The sequence below is a fragment of the Cyprinus carpio genome, chromosome A16 (genome assembly GCF_018340385.1).
Source record: "Cyprinus carpio isolate SPL01 chromosome A16, ASM1834038v1, whole genome shotgun sequence".
Taxonomy (NCBI): domain Eukaryota; kingdom Metazoa; phylum Chordata; class Actinopteri; order Cypriniformes; family Cyprinidae; genus Cyprinus; species Cyprinus carpio.
Window position 1 is genome coordinate 7,691,297 of NC_056587.1, and position 14,317 is coordinate 7,705,613.

A 14,317-nucleotide genomic window follows, 5' to 3' on the forward strand; every position below is an offset into this window, starting at 1 on the left:
GCATTTTCACAAGAGTATATTTCCACTTTAAAACGTTTGATAGTACAGAAGTACTTAAAAAAAAAAAAACTATACAATTTATTACAAATATTTGAAGACAATTTCCAAATTATTACTGTTTTCACTATGATATCATGTATAAAAAAAAAAAAAAAAATGTCCTCAAACATTATAAGTGGCTGAAAAGCCACTTAAGGATCCTTTTATATTCATTTATTTATTTTGTTTGTCCCAGTTTGTAGATTGTCCCCCCACAGGCTTTATTGTCCTTTGGTCCTCAGCTTACAGCAGGTATTTTGGCTTTGCTGTTGTACTCCATTCAGACAGGGGGCGCTAGAGATGCCAAGCCTTGAACTGCAATGCACAGCATGAGGGGACTGCGATCCTCTGGGTCGCTGATTTTTGTAACAAGTGAATCGTTCTCCTTAAGCAGTGTCACGTTACAGGAAGCAAAGAGTGATGTAATCTTCTTGAAAACCTTCTCATCGGTTAACGCAGCCAGAGCAGGATCTTTCAGAGAGGACTTTGTATTTAAAGTCATATTTTTCACCTGCAGGACAATGGACACATCATATAGACATAGAAATGAAGCTCTGTTGCTTACATGTAAAGAGCTGCTCAGTTTGTTGTCCTGCAAGCCAAAAGATAATTAGCATGCTCAAGTAACTTGCTACTGAGTTGGTTATAATGATGGCTCTGGATTTATTATTTATAAATTGAGGCCTGTAGTTAATGCAACTTAACTTTTACAAAGCTTGCCAACAAAACATATACTGTCATTATCACTACACAACTTGTGTGTGTCTTGTTGAAATGTCCTTGAAGATTAGCTAAGGTGGCCAACTGTGCTAGAAGCACCAAATATTGTACCTATTGAAGCATTAGGATCACTAGAAGAGGGCTTAATGAACTAATTTTAGCCCAAACTGACATTTTTCACTTCTTTTGCCTGTAGCTCAATATTAGACCGTGCGCATTCCGACTCATTTTGCCAGCACGGGTCACATTTTTACTCATAAATCCAACCCCCAAACAGGAAATTACAGCAAGAAAGTCTATAAAATGGCATCATGACTGTATACTTCTATTAAACAGACCAAATTTATTACATGTGGTATTCATGTTTTGATGGAAAAACAGTTATTAATTCTAAGTACTGTTACTTGATATGAAGATACTTACAAGATAATTCAGAGCTTGCAGGGTTGTGCGGCTGTAGCAGGATTTGAGCTCAAACAGAGCAGAGGCCTTCATCTCTACGTGAACACATGATTGTTTATAAGAACGAGGGTCAGTTTGACTGCAGGTGTATGACAATGACTCTGGCCTTGTGGCTGACAATAATGCTTAGAAAGTAAAATTACTGATTGCTTTTATAACCAGATAATAACATACAACTCCATCTATCACCTTTATTCATCAGAATGCTTTCACCTGAACTGAACTCACCATCTAAGGAGCTGATGAGCAGATGGGTGGCAGTCAGAGCGCTGGGTTTTAGCTGCTTTCCAGAGGGCTTTGTATCAGTAGTCTTCTGTACAAGCTCCAGTGTGGCCTTCAGAGCAGGCACCTTCTCTAATGTCCTGGGATCAGGCTGTGTCCCATTACACAGGTCCTCTAACTGAGAGGGATGAACAAGTCAAACTAATTTTGAGTTTTTTTTCATACATCTAGAGATGTATTGTAGAATCATTCCTACTGTTTCAAAAAAACAAACAAACATCTGATGTAAGATTCCCCCGGCTCACTCACTGCGTCCTCCAGCTTGCTGATGGCTGCGCTGTCCTGCAGGAGCAGAGAGATCTGCTGGAATAATGAGGCGCGTGTGCTGGGTGGGAGTTTAGAGAGAACTGCAAACTGTCCTTGGAGGCCTTCCAGATCTAAAGAGAGAGAAAGTAAATCATCTTTATTAAAGCATTTTTTATGGAAATAAAATAAACTCTATAGTATTAACCAACTGTCCTTACTCAAACTCCATTAGATCAATATACAAATAATAAAACGTTTTGTTTTTTTTAAAAAGTGTCACAAACTCTCTCCAACACTCCCCCATCAGTCACCGGTTGCATCCAAAATCGCATACTCTAAGTAGGTACTTCTTTTGTCACATCAATGGCTGAACCAAGGTTGCCATGTTGGGCTAGCTGCGATGTGTCACAGATGAATAGTTTTTACACTTTTCGGGAAATTGACTTTGAATAATTACTCTGAGAAAGAATAATGCATTTTTTTGTAAAAAATAAAAATAATGTTTTCAATTAAAGACGGTTAGAGAAGCTACTGTGATGATACCTTTCTGCAGTTTGTTGGTTGTTTTCACTGGTGCAGCACTAACTGTGCTTGCTTGCTTCACCTTCACTGGCCCGTCAGCTTCAAAACCGCCCTTAACATTTGGGAGCAGGCAAAGTTCTGGCAAAATCAATCATACAGCTTGTTTGGCCCTCTAGAATCACCATTTCCATAATGTTTGAGGACATTTTTCTAAACTTCTGTATGATAAACTGTTTTGGTAATGTGTTGGTAGTGTGCTAGAAAACTTGTTCAAAGTAAATCTGGTTCCTTAAGCAAAAACTGTTGAGAAATGCTGATCTGGAATGTAATTGGTACAAAACTTCCAATGAAAGATTTAGCAGAAATGATTTACCGTAGTGTCCAGTGTGAGCAACTTCTAGTTCAATCACGCTGTACGCAATGGTGGTTTTGGGGGGGATGTTGATAGACACGTTAGTGTCATACTCGGCAAAAGGCTTTGCTTTATCATTGACTGACACCTGCAGAGAAACAAGAGATGGACAGGACCATTTGTATTAGGAGGAGAGGAGACGAGAGGCAGGACCGGACACGTCCCTCTGGAATGTGGTTACTGGATGATGATACATCCAAGACTGTGTCATCAGGAAGAGAAGAATGTGTGATCACAAAAGCCCCACCTTCAGTGTTTTATTGAACCCAAACATTCCAGTGCAGGTACCACCTTTCTGAAGATCCTCAGTGATGTTGCAGGGCTGAGTGGTGATGATTCGCTCCTTCACTAGCGTCAGCACCTCGCCCTGCATCTCCCGAGTCTGCTGGATCAGAGAGTGCTTCAGGTCCAGAACTCTGCAACCACAGCAGACTTTCAAGTGTGACTAGTGTGTCACATGGCTTTATTGTCAAAAATGCATTCATCTACACGTGGCAGGTGTCTCAAGGTATTATTGTCTAGAACTTTTCATCTACATCAATACACCTGGACCAATTTAAAAAAGAAACGGTTGAAGAGATCTATCTATCTTCAATTTTTGTCCTGTTGGTGTCGTCAGGATGATTTAGACATTTTGACTTTAAAAAAAAAACAAGCCAATTAATTTAGTTTTTGGGTCACATGACAAAACAGTTAAAGTGCAGGAACACAAATTTCACTGAAGGAGTTTTAGATATATGATCAATGACAAATGAGGACATTGAAGAAAATGAAAGAAAAAATTCTTTACACGTGGACATAGAAATTAGAGATGCACGACTGCAATTTTCTTGGCCGATTCTGATTTCCGATTTTTTTGTTAGTGTGATCTGCCGATACCGATTTTTGCAGATTCCGATTTTTTTTCCCTAAGAGAAATAATTGACAGCATATACAAACAAAAATCTACTTTTCTTCAATGCAAATAAAAAAAAAAAAAAAAAAAAAAAAGTAAAAATCAGTAATAAAATAAGAACAAACAAAAAAATTGCAAACAAAAGCACAAATAAATGCAATAGAATAAAGAGAGCTATGAAACTAAGTTTTTCAGGTCAAGTAAATTTGTATTCAGGTAAGAAATACTACAGAAATTAAAGTTATCAAATGTAAATTTTTATCAAAGGTAATTTCTGTAGTCTTCGTTGTAAAAATTAAATACAATTAATGCTTAATGCTCCACTAATATAGATCAGTGGTGGTGCGCAAGCTTTTGGTGTAAGCGCGAAACCTGCGGGAATGACTAAAATAATGTGCAATACAAGCACCATTTAACCGGAGGGAATGAGACGCATGTGAGAGCGAGAAGGCGTGGCTGACGTTATGTTATAGCCTGTGCCACTGGTAACAGAACGGATCGGCTAGAAATCAGAAAGAAGTGAGACTGATCGGCCGGTCACCGAATTTTAAAAAGCTAATTGCGACTTTTTAGCTCAGACCTTTTCCTCGCAATTGCAAGTTTTTTTCTCAGAATTGTGACTTCATAACTTGCAATTGCGAGTTTATATCTCACACTTCTGATAAAAGTAGTCAGAATTGCAGTATATAAATTCTGAATTGTGAGATGTAAACTCGAATTTGCAAGGGAAAAAGGCTGAGTTCTGAGTTTATATCTCGCAATTCTGAATTTCTCAGAATTGCAAGAAAGTAAGAATTCTGAGATATACACTCGGAAGAAGGGAAGTAAGAATTTTGAGATAAAAAGTCACAATTACCTTTTTTGTCTCTCTTTGAGGAAATGGGCTTCCACAGTCTTTATTACTTATTCATTATTTTTGAAACATTAATTTAAAAAAATCTGTTTTTTAAAACCTTTTTCCCCTTTAAACTAGACTCGCATAATTCTGGACTCTAAATTTCACATAATTGCTTCATATATTAATGTGATATTACAATCAAGCATACTTAAAAAAGCAAAGCATATTCCTTAGACAACTTCAGCCTTAAATTTCAGTTTGTGATCAAGGGCAAATGAAAAAGGGAAGGGAGGACTAAATCAGAAATATAACATGAATTTTAAGCACAAAAAACAAGCCATGTACTTTCATTTCCTTATTTGCATTCACTACTGTCACTATCTGTCACTACAGGTGAGATTCACTTGTATTTAAACCACATTCCATGTCACAACAGCCCCTTATATCAGACCAAGCTTGTGAAGACAGCAGCTCTAAACACAATCATGTGGTCAGTCCCTCACCTAGATCTGGAATCCTGTAAGAGCTTCTGGATATCCACCTCCTCTTTCTTTAGGTTTCCAAACGATGACTGAAGTTTCCTGGAGCCGCACCCACCTACATTAACAGCCCCCGCCCCAAGTTCTGCTGCAGCACTTCCACTTTTGTTATCCACAACTTTGCTATTATAGGTCAAAAAGTCTGTTTCAACCACAACTGTTGACAAAAAAAAACATACATCAGCTCTCCCGAACACATAACACCTTGTTAAACACAATACCACCTGATTTTAAATAGTTACACACACAAACCATTTTGGGAACAATTTTCACGTAGAGAACATGATACTTCAGTCCCTTGAGAACAAGAAATGTGCTTAACTGAATGAAATGTGCACTTGTAGTGTACTTCAAAACATAAAAGTATATATATTTTTTTTTTTAAAAAACTGTGCGGATAATATAATATTCTGAAATAAAAGGACACTTAATTGTACTTAAAGAGAACATGTTTCTTAACACACTTAAGTACACTTTTAAAGTGCACTTTGAAATAATATAAATGTATTATTTTATAGTTTTATTTTTAGTATCATTTTAATATCTTTTGTTGTGCTGTTTTATGTGTTGACTAACATTAAATCGCATGTACTTTAATATCAACTGTAGTGTTTTATTCAATATTATATTTAAAGTTAAGATATTTTACTAATTGTACTTTTGTAATAAACTGCAGCTTCATCATTACAAATGTGTAATTACAAATATATTTAAAAACTTGACATAAAAGTCTCAATAGAAATGATATTAAAGTATATTTTAGTTTACCGTTAATCTATTTCAAAGACAACAGAATTATGAAATCACAAATAAAGATGTACTTAAGTGGGTCATAAAAGCACTCTAGAGTTCAGCTAACTGAATTTAATAGAAATATACACATTCACATTTCTATTTAAGTACAATTAACATCAGAAAATGTCACATTTTGTTCACACTTAAAGACATTCTTTTTTAAGTGTATTTTTCCACACTTAATACTTTGTTTTTTTTTTTAATTATTCTTAAGTGTACTTATTTTTCACAGGAGGATTATTGATAATTTCAAGCTTTTATAGACCATATGCTTTTCAGTTCAGATTGACAGAAAAGACACTGTACCTGGATTTATGGGATCTCCAACAAGAACATCATTTAGTTCGAAGTCTGATGGCAGGTACTTGGACTGTTGCCAAAACCAGTAGCGGTTACGCTTGATGACCAGGGCCAGAGGAGCCAGACCATCGGAGTCATTTAGGCGGGACACTGGAATCAGGGAACCTTCAGTGTCGATCTCAGTGAGCAGGTTCTTAGTGGCTTTCGCAAACATCTTTAATGCTGACAGGAAGAAAAAGCACAAAACTGTCGTAAGTGTATTTCATTTGAAAGAAATTTACTCCTATCACTGTCAGAGCTGGGAAGATCACTTTCAAATTGTAGTCCGTTACTGATTCCAAATTACATGATAAAAATTGTTGTTAGTAACGTAATCCATTAAATTACACATTTTAGGTAATATAATCAGGTAATACATTTTGATTACTTTTAGATTACTTTTGACTTAACTTTATCACATTGGTTTAAATAGGATAATCTTGTACCATATTGATATAAAAAGAAAATAAATTTGTTCGTAAAGGAACTTCAGGGGGTTTGTGAGTTTAATGAAAAGCTAATAATTAATTGAATCATAAAAAAGTACAATTAAAAAGTCCTTTTAAAATAACATGAATCAAAATAAAACACTTACTAAAGAAAGTGTAATATTTTATTTGTTTACCTGCATGTCATGTGAACATTAACCAACGTCAGAGAACGATGAACACGTAAATGTGATCATTATTAAAATACTTAAAAATATTAAAATCTCAGGGGTACTTCAAGTAAATATATTAGGTAAAATAGGTTCAGATGACAAAAAAGTTTGGGAATGCCTGCATTACATGTAAATAAGAAATAACGTGAATGTGTGCATTTTAATGTGTTTGAAAGACAAAAGCCTTCCAAAGCTATAATACATGGTTAAATAAGTGATAATTCAAATAAAAATTAATGTGTTCAGTAGTTGCAATGGGGGAAGTCGTGGCCTATGGTTAGAGAGTTTGACTCCTAGCCCTAAGGTTGTGGGTTCGAGTCTCGGGTCGGCAATACCACGACTGAGGTGCCCTTGAGCAAGGCACCAAACCCCCAACTGCTCCCCGGGTGCTGCAGCATAAATGGCTGCCCACTGCTCCGGGTGTGTGTTCACGGTGTGTGTGTGTGTTCACTGCTGTGTGTGTGCACTTTGGATGGGTTAAATACAGAGCACGCATTCTGAGTATGGGTCACAATACTTGGCCACATGTCACGTCACTTTCACTTCTCAATTTTTCTCACTTGTTTTTTGTAAATCCAGCGGTCAAGTGCTGTGTAGCCACCTGACTAGTGACTGATCTCTGTGTGAATGTCCACACAACTGGAAGGCTTTCTGAATGAATATAGGCTATTTTAGAAAGTTTTTAGTAAAAATTTTAAAAGAGGAATTAGGGAGAATTAATAAATTATGAATAATTTATTGCTATTGTGTGAATAATATATAATCAATAAAAACAACTGTAATCTGATTATGAGTATTTTAAAATGTAATTCAATCTAATTACAAGTATACATTCATTTTTGGAATCTTATTACGTAATCCAGATTATATCTTATAAATTACTACCCAGATCAGATAATTTATCTTTTTATGTAATTGATATAATACTTTTAAAAATAATAACTATTGATAAAGTATCATATTGTAATGGAAGTTTTTTTTGAGTATGGTTTTTTTGAATTTTACTTGAATATTAGGTTAACACTATTTTAAAGTGTCCTTGTTTCTCTTTACATGTACTTACTACAGTAATAAAAGGAAAATTATGCATAATTACATTAAATTAACCCATAGTTTGTGATAATTAATATTACTCAGTACTTAAATGTATAATTGCACTGGAAGGACACCTTAAAATAAAAAATTTTGCTACTTTTTAACAAGTGAGCTCCTCTTTAACTCTTTCCCCGCCACTGATGAGTTATCTCGTCATTTAGAAGACAACGCTTCCCCGCCATTGACGATTTTTTACGGCTTTCCGTGTTTTCACTGTTATACACTCGGGGGCGCTATTACACATCTTCTGAATGAGTACAAAACCTCCAGAACAAAAACACACGTGTACAGGACGGAAAAACTAGCGATCTCTTATGTAAACAGATGCATATGATAAATAATGCGATCATCTGCAATAGACAGCACATGAATGAAAACTGCATAATGTTATGGAGTAAAATGATGATCCGGGAAGTGGTATATGGCTGTGCAAGCTTTGGAGGTGTTGATGGAAGCGATTTACTGGATTTATGCTTTGATAATCGTACTGAATATTATCCAGATGTAGTTTCTGATAAAAATGTGATTTTCTCACCTTTGTGCTCAAAATTATACATTTTTATGAAACCTACCTATATTCAAGTGTTGATAAAAAAAGAATGCTTTAAGCTAGAATAAAACAGATTTTTAAAACACTGTTTAAAAGTAGAGGCTTTGATCTGTATTTTGGTGTATTGCATATACAAATATTCACACAGCAAAATATACTGTAGGCCATCGAATTTTAGTGAAAACCATCAAAATCGCTGGTGGTGGCTGGCAACGTTTTTCAAAAACGCTGGTGGGGAAAGAGTTAATAAATACGGCGCTTCTTCTTTTTAAGCTGTAACAGTTGAATGAGCCGAGGGATTTAATGCAGGGTCTGATCTAACAAAAACTCAATTTTGATATCCAATATATTTCCACAAACGCTTGAAGTTTCTACGGTACAATACATTATAAATCACCCCATTTCACGGTGCAAGAGTGTTTACATTAAAGGCACAATATGCAAGATTTTTTTATTCAAATATCTAAAAACCAGTAGAACAGTGTTATATATTTTGCTGACTTGTGTACTTACATTATCCCAAATGTTTCGAAGAATGTTTAAATCCAGAGAAATAAGTGACACAACTCCAGTCACGGTGTCATCAAACTACGCCTTTTTTATTATTTTTTATGCGCCCTCTAGCGGCGAAAACGTACATATGCCTTTAAGCATAAATAACCAACCTTTTTGACATACAGGCTATTCACACTAATTACGGTCACAAATATCTGGTTAGGTCACACAAAATTAAAAATGACACGCTCCAGGTAACAGTAAGGCACATAAAAGTAGCATTTTGACGCGATCGACACAAGTTCAAGTCCGCATTTTACCAGACTCGCTCTTCTCCTTTTTCCCATCACATATCAAATCAGAAAGACATTTACTTTCAATCTAAAAAATATTCTAAAAGTGGAAATAATGTAGATAACAAGTGTTTAATAATGAAGTAGCCTATATCGGGATTAGGGGTATAGGTGAATGGAGGACTTCATTAATTTTCTTTTATTAATATTATAAATCTCTTCTACCAAAGGAGTCCTGGCCAAAATGGCAGCACAGAAAGATAAATATAATAAAGAATAAAATCTTATCCAGCATCATATGAAAAAAAAAATGACTTATTTCATCTAAGGGCATAACAGTTATACTTCATTTCAGAACACTAAGTAGAGTTGTGAAATATATAACACGTTTCCTGACTGCGACAAATTTATTCAAATTACCGTATTTGTATAGTGACAACAATATTATGATGTATAGTTCCATAGTTATAAATAGCTAACTCTATACCTATACATAATTTAGTATTACACTGACACTGTGACACTGAAGAAGTCCTGTGTACCATAATACAGCAAGGTACAATGTAGCGACAGAATCACCCATTGTAATCCTCCCTTCTCTTCTTAATATAACAGTTTTAACAGAAGTGCACTAAGTTAATGTTACAGTAACCAATACAAATTTCAAACAACAGAAAACTTGTAAATATCTCTCGCTTACCGCCGTCTGCTTTTGTCGCTCGAGACTGAAGACATTCTATCGCAGATCATCGAAGAAATGCACAGAGTACTCCGAGGTTACTGCTTAGCCCCGCCCCCACACATTTCATTGGCTCACTTCCAAACGAAGAACTTTTCATTCGCTGCACATGTTGTCAATCAACAGTTCGGTTTTTATCTATCGAGAGGCAGAGCATGTGCAAGTTGTTTACAAAGTCACTGAGAGATTTCAAAGTTTTATCATACGATATATACTTAAGTGTGTATCATAAAAAATAATTGAATTTGGTCACACCATATCTTTAACTTAAACCATATCGTTCAATCTAACATACTTTGTAGCGGGTTGTTAAAACAACCTTGTCTTTTTGGGAATCAAATCCCAACTTTCTTCCAATAACTACATAATTACTGTCAAATATTTAACATTTATTTATCTATTTCTATGTAAAAGAGAGTATCAGAGTATCTGGTGTGGCTCACGGCAGGGAGGTGCAGTCTGGAGAGGAGAGATAATTAGTCATTATCACTAACCGGTTATGCAAAAGTCATGGTTGAACAACAACACAAGAATCTGAATTAAAGCTGATAAATGTTTCTCACAAATAAATAAATAAATCTTTCTTGTAGGGGGAAAAATCTACTGTCCAGTGGGATCAGATCTTCTTCTCTACTAAGAGAATGCAGCTGAAAAATACAATTAATTTAATTAATATAGCAACATGACCCTACAGTAAATGGCTTGGAAAATGTAATGTAGATCTTTGCCTTCAGTATCTAATGTGATTCCCCTGATGAAAAATAAAAAACATCAACAACAAAAAAAAACCCGGTTAATACCATCTTAAGCTGGTTGGCTGGTCTTAGCTGGTTTAAGCTGGAAGTAGGTGGTTTTAGCTGGTCTCCTAGCCTGGCTAGGCTGGTCAAGCTGGTTGTTCCAACTGGTCTCCCAGCCTGACCAGTAAAGAAGTGGTCAAAACTCCTCTTAAACCAGCCTGCTGACCAGTTATAACCAGGCCAAGACGACAGACACTGCATCTGAGTCTTTGTCTGACCGGGCGTCCTTACTTATACCTTATTCTTCTCAGTCTTTTTAACCGAAAATTGGTAATCTGTTTTTTTTTTTTTTTATTATTATTATTGTTATTTATTGGTTTCACTTGTCTGGTTGGTCACAATTAATTAATAGTCCTCCTGGCGTATTTTTTTAAATTGTGAAATCTGGCCAGATCGGCCATTTTTAAAATAACTTTTATTCCGCCGTCTCCTATTGGTTGGAAGCGTACCCATGGACATACATCAAACTTGTTTGTGTTGTACCTGCCATATTGTGGAAACCATTCATAGTTCAATAGTTCACTGGTACTGCTCACTGGAAAACACCTGAGACTCACAGTCTGTATTGAAACATTCAATATTGGAACAATCACTGAAACAATCATCATATTTATCAGTCATACTGATTATTGCTACAGTCATACATCAAACTTTTAATCTTCAGATCAGTTCACAACATTGCTATAAGGTCAGGACCTTGACATTCCAAAGCATTTTATTTCTTCTGTTTCACAATTTTGACCATCAATCAATACGCTTGTGTTTTGGGTGATTGTCTTGCTGCAAGACTCACTTTTTCTGTGGAGCTTCAGTACAATTACATTTTCTGTGGTATTACACAGAATTCAGAGATTAAATCATCCTGGGCTACGTTTCCCAAAAGCATTATTAACCTAAGTATATTGTACATGTAGACCAAATGGTTCTAATGGTTTCTACAATATTTTATGAAGTTTATGATGCTATTGGGAAATGCAGCCAAGGTCCAGAAGTAGCAAAGTGACTCCAAAGCATACTGACAGAATCCTAATATTAAATGCTTTTTATTAATTTAACCCAAAAGTACTATTTTGACTAATTTGTCCACAAAACATTCTTCCAGAAGTCCTATGACAAACTTTAGACAGGAAGCAGTTTATGCAACCTCTTTTAACGAAAGCCTGGTGAGCTTTAAATAAGTGAAGCTAATTTAAAATAAGTTTAAAAAAAAATCTAACTCATTAGTGTGAAAACCTTTTGATCCAATTCATTAAAATACCATGACTCCATTTACCCTGTTAAAATAAACTTTCTCCAGTAAATATATATTTACTATGGTGCGGTTTGGTCTACAAAAAGGTTTGTGCATTATTTATTTGGTTATAGAATTAGCCCCACTATTTATTTTTCTCAATACTGCTCGCAAGAATCAAACTGTGAAGAAAAATTCTGCATATGACAGCAGGAAATACTGTTTGTTAACCACTATAAAAGTCAACTAAAAAAAAAACCCTACATAAATATCTGCTTAGGGACAGTCCAAGTCAACTATCTGATCTCACCATGAGCTCCTAGTACTCATGATGTGGTCACAATGTGAGGTCACAGGGAGCTAAAGGTGTAACCTCACAGCGCACTCAGACGGTTGTCACAACATGAGGTCAAACTGCACCAGGGGTGTAAATCACCTGAGTAATTTTACTTGATTACTGTACTTAAGTATTATTTGGGAGGATTTGTGCTTTATTGAAGTACAATTTAAACTGACTACATGTCAGTTTTACTTGATTACATTTTTTTTAAACAAAATACTTTTTACTAACAATTTCATGTAAAACTGAAGCTCAGATGTGCGCTCTTTATATATGAGAACCAGTGAGTTTTCACACATGAAGCACACACATTTCTGCTTCAGTTATAACATTCCTGAGGGATATTTCTGGCTTTTTTTTGGTATTTTATGCCTTTTATTTAGATAGGACAGTAGGTCGACAGGAAGTGAAGTGGGTGAGAGAGAGGTGGGTGGGATCGGGAAAGGTCCGTTGTTTTATTTTACAAGCTCACCGTTTCTCCAGTGTAACAGTTCCTCACTGAGTCCAGAAGATAAGTGTACAGCACAAGTGATTTGCTAACAATTCCTGCAGTATCCATTGTTGAGAAACAGGTAGAATGTCCGCCCGGTGACCGATATTTGAACTGCCTCCTCTCAACCTGCTCAACATTTTGAGTTCACAATGAGTGTGTATCACAGTATGACAATCTCAGTGTGATCTCACATTGACTGGGATGTGTCTACACGCAAACTAATTCACCTTCTGCTGTAATAGAAAAAGCCCAGACCACAAAATCTGAATCTTCAGTGCCCCAGATTCACTGGATGACTCAAATGAAGACATGAATGCTTGCACTACCAAACTTCTCAGATATATCCTTCCAAAAGGTTTTTTTTTGGTTCCCCAATCTTTTAGTCAACATTTTAATAACCATGTAATGTATGTAAAAGGTTCTTCACGGAAACCACAGATGCCAATGAAGAACCTTAAATTTTAAGAGTGTAGATCTGAAATAAAAACAACAAAGAACCATCTTTAAAATGAGACTTTATTGAAGGACAGAGGAAACGCTGCAGCGATCAACACGCAAGTCCCCCAACATCATTCGTCGTAGTGCGTAGTGAAATGAGCACAGGTTACAGGTCAAACTGTGTGGAAGAAGCTTTCAGATACTGGCAGGCTCACGTGTGTGATGGTCATGTTCAATATTGTTGAGCCATCTGTCAGTCTTGTGAATAAGTTAAAATGAATATAAATATTTCTGAGAACCTCAAACATTTTGTTCATTCAAGTGTCTCAGAGCAAAAGGCGGTCATAAAATTACAATACTTTGTGACGGTACATTGGATTTGATTAAAAGTTCTAGCAAAGTATTTGTATATAATTTTATATAAGGCATTATATGTATTAAATTCATATTCTAATATACATCATAAATTCCTCAACATTTTGATTTTAAGAGGTAGACAACGCAGTTTTGTTCTGACAACATTCCATACATCTTTTTAAAGGTGTGATCACCTGCATTACTACATTTAGCCACAAGGGACCACAATCCAACTGTTTTTCTCTTGGTTTCTTGTGCTACTTACTATGCACATCAGCCAAAAAAATAATAAATAAATTACTGTGCAGGATTGCATATTTCTCATACTTCCAATGGATCCATTTGCATGTTAGCATATTAAGGCAATGAACTGCTGGGACATTAAATAATAAATATTAAGGAATGATTTGAAACGATCAGACTGTAATTCTGCAGCCGCCAGTCTCTCACAGCTTTATCAGTCCCTACCTCACAAGGTGAGTGTTGTCTCTCGAAGGTGGAACAGTTAAGAGCAGGCAACAGTGAGCACAGATGTATATTGGCTGCCTCTGCGTTACCAGAGGACCGGACAGTCAAAGTTACTGAATCCAGGATCTTTCCTTAACTCCCAGTAAGTGTTGTTGCTCACCCAGGTGTCATCTCTGGACTTTCTGTTGATGATTAAGCAGAAAACAGTTTTAACAACTAACTGTATTTGGCTGTGTAATGTATTTTTCCTAAAAAGACAGTAAGTAGTGTA

At 35.8% G+C, this 14,317-nt stretch overlaps 2 protein-coding genes across 3 annotated transcripts in view; both read right to left on the minus strand.

The window, feature by feature from the left end:
- Positions 1-225: 225 nt before the first annotated feature.
- Positions 226-10,040, minus strand: LOC109049852 (gasdermin-E-like). Its single transcript, XM_042772345.1, has 10 exons — positions 9,884-10,040; positions 6,057-6,272; positions 4,920-5,112; positions 2,931-3,099; positions 2,645-2,771; positions 2,293-2,409; positions 1,753-1,880; positions 1,450-1,621; positions 1,183-1,256; positions 226-550 (listed from the first exon to the last, which is right to left on the minus strand). The coding sequence occupies exons 2-10, from the start codon at positions 6,262-6,264 to the stop codon at positions 320-322; spliced, it is 1,419 nt and encodes a 472-aa protein (XP_042628279.1). The 5' UTR covers positions 6,265-6,272; positions 9,884-10,040; the 3' UTR covers positions 226-319.
- A 3,241-nt stretch (positions 10,041-13,281) lies between these two features.
- LOC109049881 (oxysterol-binding protein-related protein 3-like) overlaps positions 13,282-14,317 on the minus strand; it is a 33,190-nt gene continuing 32,154 nt past the window's right edge. For both annotated transcript variants that reach the window (XM_042772348.1, XM_042772347.1), the window contains one exon: positions 13,282-14,228. In XM_042772348.1, the coding sequence (XP_042628282.1) occupies positions 14,132-14,228 (97 nt within the window). In that variant the 3' untranslated portion in view covers positions 13,282-14,131. The remainder of the gene's footprint in view (positions 14,229-14,317) is intronic.